Source organism: Momordica charantia (assembly GCF_013281855.1).
Source record: "Momordica charantia cultivar OHB3-1 chromosome 2 unlocalized genomic scaffold, Mcharantia_2.0 BLBB01000002.1, whole genome shotgun sequence".
Classification (NCBI taxonomy): Eukaryota; Viridiplantae; Streptophyta; class Magnoliopsida; order Cucurbitales; family Cucurbitaceae; genus Momordica; species Momordica charantia.
This window is the reverse complement of record NW_028275160.1, coordinates 10,677,850-10,687,664: the sequence shown is the minus strand read 5'-3', so window position 1 is coordinate 10,687,664 and position 9,815 is coordinate 10,677,850. Positions and strand designations below refer to the sequence as shown.

Genomic DNA, 9,815 nt, shown 5'->3' with positions numbered 1-9,815 from the left:
TACTTTCCCACTCCCAAATAATTTATATACTTGCATCCACGTTCGCTTCACAAATAATTTATTTATTTTATTATTATTATTATTATTTCCAAGATAGATGCAGTGTGGTTTATACGGGTGGTCTCCAGCTATAATCGAGACTCGTTTTCTGGACTGAACAATACTATATATGACTATCATTATGATACATTCAAACCTTCAATTTGATTACCATTGGCCTAAACTCACCATATTATTTCCATTAAACTTTTAAATATTAAAAAATGTTATAAATTAATTTTAACCCAAGGGTTGTTAGAATATTTCTTGAAGTTTGGAAATTTTAAATAGATCTATTATATAGAAAATTAAAAGTTTATAGACTAAACAGACACAATAATGATAAATTTTAAAATACACACAAGACTAGATAATTACAACTACGCTTTCAAAATTGATGAGTCAAAACTTATAAAATTTAACTTTAAATAAACAAACAAATTAATTTTGTCAAGGAGAAGTTCTTGGTTTCACGTGGGGGAGGCAAATTCTTCCCCTATATATATGACCTAATTAGAGCCAAACCTAAATATCAATAAACCATCTCCATATCATCTCTCGAAGCCAACACCAATGGCTTCTTCAAACCCCATCTCCCTCCTCACATTTTTCATTCTCTTCTTCTTCCTACTCTCCTCTCCATCTCACTCCACCGCCCCGGTTACGACGGTGGAGATCTGTCAATCCGCTACCTCTCCCTCTTTCTGCAGGTCCTTCCTCCCCGCCTCCCTGGCCTCCGTCCACTCCCATTGTCGCTTCACCCTTGCCCACGCCCTTGCCCGCGCTCACGCCTTCCTCGGCCTCGTTGATGCCCATCTCGGACTCGCCCCTACTCTCCCCACCCGCATTGTCTCTGCCCTCCACGACTGCCACTCCCTCGCCGCCGCCAACGTTGAGTTCATATCCAGCACCCTCGATACCGTCAACAACACCACCCAGCTCCTCCCCTTTTATGAGGCCGATGAGTTGCTAAGCTTCATAAGTGCCCTCATTACCAATGGAGATACTTGTTACGAAGGCCTGACCGTCGCGGCCGCCACCACGACATCGTCGGTGGTGGGTTCGGTCGAGAAGGTGTTGGCGGCGCTGTCGTATGACAAAAATGTCTACAGCTTGTACCTTTCTTTGTTCAAAATGGGGTGGGTGCCGGAGAACATGAAGGCTCCGGGGTTGCCGGAGGGGAAACATTTCCGGCTCCGGCGTGGGCCGTTGAACCTCAAAATGTCGCCGGAAAACCGTGCGTATTATGACCGGCTGGTGCATAGGAAGAGGCCGGCGGCCCCCGGTAGAAGACTTCTTCAGACAAATTATGAAGCTGAAGGAATTCTTGTTAATGGTAACACTAAATATTAACTACCTTCTATTTTTCCTTCAAAAATTAAATTCAGTTATTATTATTGTTATTTTGGGTTCAATGCAAGAATTCTCAGATCCGTAGAGAGAGTTTTATTAACCACCAAATAAAAACAATATGATATTTCATCTTAATTAGTCCAATAGGATTGGGACTTTTATATATATAAACAAAACAGGGTGGGGCGGGGAACACGACATGAAGATGGTGAACGTATTCCCCATCTTCATCCCTGTTTAGACTTGACAAGGACAAAATGTCTCCATCCTCAACTCGTTAGAGTATAAACGGGTGCAGGGAAGGCCTCCACACGAAGAATAAACAACCCTACGCATGTATTAGACATCTATATTTTTCCTTTTTTTGCAAAATATATTTCCTTGCCGCTAGTAGGTTTGAATCCTACACCTTTATTAGCGATGTAAAGAAAACTAAACCTTTTTCTATTAATGTTTTTTTTTTCTTGGAAAGGAATTTTCTTTTAATGTTGGTTATTTGTGTTAATAGGTATTGTTGCGGTGGATAAAAATGGTAGCTACGACTACACCACCATCAACGCTGCCATTGCAGCAGCTCCGAACAACTCGGCCGCTGGCAACGGTTACTTCTTGATCTTCGTTAGCAGTGGCGTGTACAACGAGAGCGTTGTGGTTCCAAAGAACAAAAAGTACGTGTTGATGATCGGAGAAGGTAACAACCAAACTATCATTACGGGCAACAACAATGTCGTCGACGGTTCCACCACCTTCAACAGCGCTACCGTCGGTAAGCTCCTCTCCAATCTCATCATTGATCGATTAACATTTATCTTCCTACTGATCACTATTAAAAAATTAACCCTCTTAATTTTCTCTTTTATAAAAAAGGAAAAAAAATTCTTTTTATGTCTTTCTCTCCTAAAATGTTGAACCCATGGAAAAAATAATAATTGGTCACTATCATGAGCACCGGTGTTCATTCTAACCACAACTCAAAATTTTATAACTTTTTTACTTTTTCTGAAAAGTATATCGGACTCAGTCCATAATATTATTAAATTGGACAAATAAGAGAGAAGTACTGCAAAACCAAAAACTCTTATTAAAAAAAATAAAAAATACTTGATTCCTTAATGGTAATGAACAATCTTGTGTCTTTATCATCTTTAAATACAAGGAAAAGAGAGAAATATAAAAATATAGAATTTTTATAAAAATTATAGAATTTTTATAAAAATTATAGAATTTTTATAAAAATTAATGGGTTCTCAATTTTTCAAGGGGGTGAGAAACAAGTATTTTTCTTAAAAAATAACATGTAGTCAAACATTTAGTGACAGTGAGAATAAGATTGGGTGGAGTTAGCACCTATATTTATGCTGAACTCCGCTAAAAAATATTGACATGTAATTTGCTCTCTACTTGGCACAGTTGTGGAGGGAACAGGGTTCTTTGGGGTGAACCTAACGATCACCAACACGGCTGGTGCCATCAAACACCAAGCCGTGGCCCTACGAGTCAGCGCAGATTTGACGACGTTTTACAGTTGCATATTCGAAGGCTACCAAGACACTCTCTACGCCCACACCCTTCGTCAATTCTACCGTGAATGCGATGTCTACGGCACTGTCGATTTCATCTTCGGTAACGCTGCCGTCGTTATCCAGAACTGCAATCTTTACACCCGGCTCCCGCTGAGCGGTCAGTTCAACGCCCTCACAGCACAGGGTCGGACCGACCCGAACCAGAACACCGGCACCTCGATCCACAACTGCACGATCAAGCCGACGGCGGAGCTCGCCGCCAGCCCCGCCACCAAGAGCTACTTGGGGCGGCCGTGGAAGGAATATTCTCGAACAGTTTACATGCAGTCGTTTATAGATGCTTTTATTGACCCTGCAGGATGGAAGGAGTGGGACGGGACGTTGAATTTGAACACGTCGTATTACGCGGAGTTTAGCAACTCCGGGCCGGGATCCGACACCTCACGGCGGGTGAAATGGGCGGTCGGCGTCATCAACGCCACCGTGGCTAGTAACTTCACGGTGTCCAGTTTGTTGGCCGGAGATCAGTGGTTGCCGCCGACCACAGTTCCGTACACCGGCGGTTTGATATCATAACCAAATTAAATTACTCCTCTTTGTCTAGTATAAATTATTTCTGTTGAATGTGGTCCATGATTTAATTGCTATATTTTTTTTTCTTCTTGTCAGTTTTCGTTTTTCAAGTGTAATGCAATTAATGTTATTTAATTGGTTCAAAATGTGATACGACTTTGTTCATCATACATGGAATAGAAAGTGTTGTTGCGTGAAAGTTAATCAAACTTCAAAGTGGATCAAGAGAATAATTTCGAGGTGTTTGAGAGATCTGAGTAAATTTCAAAATTATCTCAAGACGAGCTATCAATACACATACATGCACGTATAATGCAATTAATGTTATTTAATTTGTTCAAAAATTTGATACAACTTTACTTATGATACTGGAATAGAAAGTGTTGTTGAGTGAAAGTCTAGTCTCGAGGTGGATTACAAGAGAATTTCGAGATGTTTAAAATCTCTACGTGTCAGTAAGTTTTGGAGTTATTTCAAGACGAGCTATATGTGTATCTGAGACTAGCTCCCATAGTCTCATATTTATACTGACACACTTTTGAGGTATGCTTAGTTATCTATTTACATTTTATGTTTTGGTTATTTGTATTGATGCATTTTGTATTGTGTTATTTAGTAAACAAATCTTCACTGATTTATTTTTTATCTTAAAAAAAATATAGGATATTAGAAAATAAGTAGGAGCACGTAATTGTTGTTGGTGTGTGTAGACAAGTTTTTTTCATAATCCATATTTACTATTCACATAATCATCTTGATGATAACTACTTGGTACAAAGTTTGTAAACACTTTAATTCCTAAATTACCTCAACGATAATTTGGAAGCAATAATTGGTATATATTTCTAAATTGTAAGATTGTGAATTCGATCCCTCACTCATACATGTTGCACTAAAAAAGAGACCAACTTAAGATAGCGTTTTGATTTTTCAAATATAGCATTTTTTTCAAAAAAAAAAAAAAGACGGAGACTCACATATTAAATGACAACATTGCCCCGTAGGCCCAAACTGAAGCCCAGAAAATCTTACGTTTTGATTTCAGTTTGATTTTCAACCCTACGTTTCGATTTCCCTCTGATTTTCATCCGATATAAATGTGATATACTACTGATACAGATATAAATTGGATGTATATCATATATAGATTCGACGTATATCAAATACAGATATACATCGGATTTATATCATATAGATATATATTAGATGTATATCAGATATCATAAGGATAAAATTGGAATAATAAAAATTCTGAAAATAAAAATTCAAATATTTTACATATTTAAAATTTTGAAAAACTCGTGGGATTTTGTGAAATACATAAAATATTTTTGCTACCCTACACAATTATGCAGAAAAAAAAAACAATTTTAACTACAAAAATTAAGATTTTAAATGTTAAGCTAAAATAGAAAATTAGCCATTCTTCCAAGTAATAAAAATCAAAATGTTTTGAGAATTATTTGAGGACTCAAATACAAAGAGACAATTTGGAGATTAAGGCCTCAGAATCTTTCTTCTGAAATTTCAGTTGTAGTTTTTTGGATCTAAAGGAATTCAAAATGAAACTCAGAGTCTGCAAGATAGAGAATGTTTGTAATTCTGCAATTTATTCTTTAATCTTCCTTTGGTTTCAACAAGGCCTTTGCAACCTTCTGTTGTACAAGAAGGACCTTCATCTTTTCCAGCTCAAATTTGCAGACATTTACGACGAAGTCCTCCAGAGAAACTTTTGCAGCCATCGCTAGAAAAGGAATCCTCACGAAGAGCAGATATTTGGCTTGTCAAATCTATTTTGTATGGTTCTGATACCAAGTTGTAAAGATAAGTCCCAACCGTACTATGTTGTAATCACAAGAATTTCCACAGTAGACTTCTGTGTATTTGCACGTGCCGAAATCACTTTTTTCTTTGTCAAAAAAGTCACTTCCATTTTCATTAATCGTGTTTGGAAAATTAAAAATTTGATTTTAAAAAAGCTTAAAATTACTTTAAATTGATTTTTAAAGTATCATTTGAATGGTGATTTTGGAAAATCGTTAATTTATAATATATAGATGAAAGTAATGTTATGTTTCGAAGCTTAATTTTTAAAAAAGGAAAACTAAAAGCGAAATGGCTAAATGCAACCTAAGCAAATAATCCTCCGTTTTATCATATTATTGAATCAAACAGATTGAAGAATCTTAGCTATACAGAAATGAAGAGTCTCTAATCCTTTATGATTCTCAACAAAATGCCCAATTTAACTCAAAGGGCTAAATCTTGTTCATATGCAGAAATTTCTAAAAGGAAAAAAAAAATGGCCTAAAAGGTGGGAAAAAATCTCACATTGGCAATGGAATTACAATATATTTCCTACACAGTTCTTCCTCAAAGGTCGTCAATAGGTTTGGTACCTTTCCAACTCTGCATTCGAGCGTTTTCGCGGTCGAGCCTGAAGTATTTATACAATGGGGTGTAGCACAAACAACAAACGCCGAAAGGGACTGCCATCATTGTAAGAAGCCCCTTGGATAATGCAAGAGCCTTCGGTAATGAAGCTCTAGCTGTGTCGTCGTAACCGAACATTTGCTCTGAGAGAATACCAACCAGAGGAGCAGCAACTGATGAAAACGAACCTTCAAATGCACGGTCGAATGCGTATATCATGGTTCGGTGTTTGGTTGGGACGACCTCAGCAAACATGGGGGCATTGACAGCAGAGCCATTCCAGCTGATGGTTAAGCCCATCAAGAAGAGAGTGACAGCGAATGCGAAATAGCTATCGACCGACTGCGGTATAACTCGGAGGAGGAACAATGAGAATGGTATGCCCATAAAAGCACTGAATTGAGCACACATGGTTCGACCTGAATGAGGATAGATCCTTGACAACCTATCTGCGATTAGACCGCCAACGAGAGACCCCATTGCACACCCAACCGCAAAAAGACTGATGAGAACCGCAGTACTGTTATGACTAAAACCTATAACAACAGCGTCAAAACTCATCAATGATCAACTTTGAAAGACAAAAGGCATGAGAAGAAAGGGTGTTTTATTTGTTGTCGTCTTTATAACCGACATTTCATGACCGTACTAACTAACTTCTTGGCCACGAGACAATATTATACTGTTTTTAGAAGGCGGGGCACATTGAAGCGATACTCACCGATCAGTTCAAACCACATAGTGAAGAACACCATGGCTGTCCACGGCAGTGATCCCACAATGCCCTGCAGCACAATGATTTGAAATGTATGCACTCTCATAACAGCTTTCATTGCAGTCCAAGATTCAGACCATATCGATGATGAACTAGACGGGCTCCGATCGATCAAACTATCCCTGCAACCAGATACCAAGCGAGTAAGGAAAGAAGCATAGATCTCAGGGGAAAATACAAAACAAACTGCTAAAAGGCCTCAGTTAGTACCTACCTATCTGAACTCTCTTGGATGATGCTTGTTTTTCTAGGATCAACTACAAACAAGTAAACGAGGAAACCAATTATTGCACTCAATATAGCCATCAGAATGAAGGCGCAGCGCCATCCTTCTATACCAAAATACTGTTGACCAGCCATAACCGTTGCGAGGACACCTCCTCCGATACCGCCCAAGGAACCAATAAGGCTTAGCAAGCCAAATCCCGTACCCCGTACGCCATCCATATAGCTATCAGCAATGAAAGATTGGAGTGCTGGAATCACAATAGCCAAGCCAAAGCCATTCAGGGCCCTCCAGAATGCAACTTGCTTAAAATCGACACTGATACCGACTGCAGCAGTCGAAAAGGCCCAGCAAAAGGTGCCCATAGCGAGAACCGTAGGACGGTCGTAGTTAAGGACTAGAACACCTGCCAAGGGAGAACATAATCCCTGCACAAAGTTCCGTATGAATGTAAGGTATCCTAGATCAGATGGGCTGGCATTGAAAGCTTCACTAACTTCCTTGTAAACCGACGGTAGGAGATTCTCATCGGCGCGTTCCATGATAGCTGCCATGTTGATGAGAATCAAAGAAATAGAGACCCCAACTATTTTTTTGTTCCTGTGGATTTGTAGATGGTGTAAGGAATTGAACACAACAATGTTGGTGTATAGCAGGAAATAGGAATGTCCAAATTCAGTAACCAAATAAAGTTTTTGTATCAGAACACCATCATGAGTTGGATGAATATGTTAGCATCCCAACAGTAAAAGCATTCAAAAACAGTGTTGCATAAGGTAAGATTTGCTTAAACATCGCTTATTTAGTTCCTTTGATAACGATTTCATTTTTCGTTTTCAGTTTTTTTAAATTAAGCTTATAATCTTCACTCTCTAGAAACACTTTTCAAATCAAAGAACAGCAAAGAAACAAAAAACAACTGAGCAAAACTAGAAAGTGCAGTAATTAAAACTAATTAAGATAGAGAATATATTGTTTTCTTGTACTTGACATCAATCTATCGGAATAAATTGAACAAGTGAACAGAGAACACCATTTAAAAAGCTGCATCTAACCCAGAACTTGAAATGAAAACTGAAGAGAACCCAGATAAAACAGTACAAAAAAAATCCATTTCCGAAACCGTTAGAACACATCCAACATAAATCGGAACCATCGGAAATGGCACCCCAAATTCAGAACACATTCCAAAAGAAAAGGAAACAGGGCAAGAAAACGTGGTACTAACTTCATGTCTTCCAGAATTGTTGGAGGGTCCAATCCAAAATCAGAGGGAAACTGAGAATCTGAGAAATCACATCAAGACCCACAAATCCAATCGCATGAACGGCGGATCTGGAGCACCAACTTTTAGGTTGAAGAAAACTGAGTGGGCTGGGACTCATCGGGAATTGACTCCAGAGAATATTCAAATGGGTTTTCTGAGATTTCCATTTTAATATTGGGGAAGAACAGATTCGTCCAATATCAGGTGCACAGGTAAACGATTGGTGGGTTTTGGGGAAATCTGATAACGAAAACAAAATTTGCCAATGGAAATGGATTAATCGGGAATTGACTCCAGAGAAATGGCGGATTCTGCAAGTAATCCACCTGATCTTAAAATATCTGACGCTGATGAAAATTTGAATCGGCCGGGCCGGCAAGTCAACCTCAAGATAACGTGTGACTCCTTTTTGTGACAATGTTTGATTTCTTGCAATATATGTTTCAATTTGGTATAGTTTAAAAATACATATAATTTATTTATCAAAAAAATAAAAGTAAAAATAAATACATATAACTTTAACAAAAAAATTTGATATACGAATTAACTAACTATCTGCGAGTTTGAATCTCTACCGACCCATTTTTTATGAAAAACCGACTTCACGTGTCCTCTAATTTTTTGTCAATTCACTAAATATCATATCATATTGGAGTTTACTACCAGCCATATTTTACATCCACTCGTAGAAGAAGTATAATTGAAAATGTTTAAACAATAGGGTCTAAAATATATGTTTAGTCTTTTAATTAAGAACCTATTGGTTTATAAATTATTTCTCTGAGTTTCTATGGTTGAAAGATATGTCTATGGTAAGTAAAAGTACCCATTGAAAGAATAAATTCAATTAAAAGTTTCTTATTCATCTATTACTATCCTTATAGATCATGCTAACAAAAATCTAATGATATAGGTAAAAAATTAATTCGTCATTTGTCTTTCTATCCCGCAATTTTGAATCCATAGATTTAGATGTTGTAAAAACTAATATTCTTATTATAAACAATAACCTTTTTACTAAAAGTTAATTTAATATGTTAATAAAAATGTCAAAGTTCCAACGGGATTCCATGGAATATCAATGTAAATGAAAATTTGAGAAAATGATTAAATATTATTTAAATTAATAAATTATAATGTGGACTTGAACAAAATTCAACTAGTATATGAACTGTAATGCTTTAAAAAAAATAACTTTTTCTGAAGTAAAGAAAAATGGGACTTTTTATTTCTAGTTTAATTTGATTAAAATTGATTATATTAGTATATATCATTACAAGAGAGATCAAATATTCAAGCATGACAAAATGACCATAAAGAACTAAAACATTAAACTTTTTATTATATTAAAATTTTGTTGCACGTGGAAATGAAAAAAAAATAATTATTTCTACTCTGATGGACAATTTAGCTCTCGTTTCGGTGATATTCTCATTTTTTTCCTTTCTTGTTTCCGATTCTTAATTCTTGTTTCCGATTTTATTAAGAAGCTTAAGTTTTTATTTTTTAACTATTTATGTTTTTTTATTTCTCATTTTTCATTCTCAAAATTAGATAATTTTAGAAATAACAAAAACAAGTTTCAATTTGTTCAAACTCAACCCTTAAAGCTGTCTTTGGTCCTAT

At 36.7% G+C, this 9,815-nt stretch overlaps 2 protein-coding genes across 2 annotated transcripts; one reads left to right on the top strand and one right to left on the bottom strand.

Moving 5' to 3' along the window:
- Positions 1–562: 562 nt before the first annotated feature.
- On the top strand, positions 563–3,658 carry LOC111021503 (pectinesterase-like). The gene is made up of 3 exons (XM_022298495.2): positions 563–1,375; positions 1,901–2,158; positions 2,803–3,658. Exons 1-3 carry the CDS (start codon positions 613–615, stop codon positions 3,489–3,491), a joined length of 1,710 nt encoding a protein of 569 aa, XP_022154187.1. The 5' UTR covers positions 563–612; the 3' UTR covers positions 3,492–3,658.
- A 1,961-nt stretch (positions 3,659–5,619) lies between these two features.
- Positions 5,620–8,597, bottom strand: LOC111021465 (uncharacterized). Its single transcript, XM_022298446.2, has 4 exons — positions 8,151–8,597; positions 6,911–7,522; positions 6,643–6,818; positions 5,620–6,457 (listed from the first exon to the last, which is right to left on the bottom strand). The coding sequence occupies exons 1-4, from the start codon at positions 8,153–8,155 to the stop codon at positions 5,862–5,864; spliced, it is 1,389 nt and encodes a 462-aa protein (XP_022154138.1). The 5' UTR covers positions 8,156–8,597; the 3' UTR covers positions 5,620–5,861.
- Positions 8,598–9,815: the final 1,218 nt, after the last annotated feature.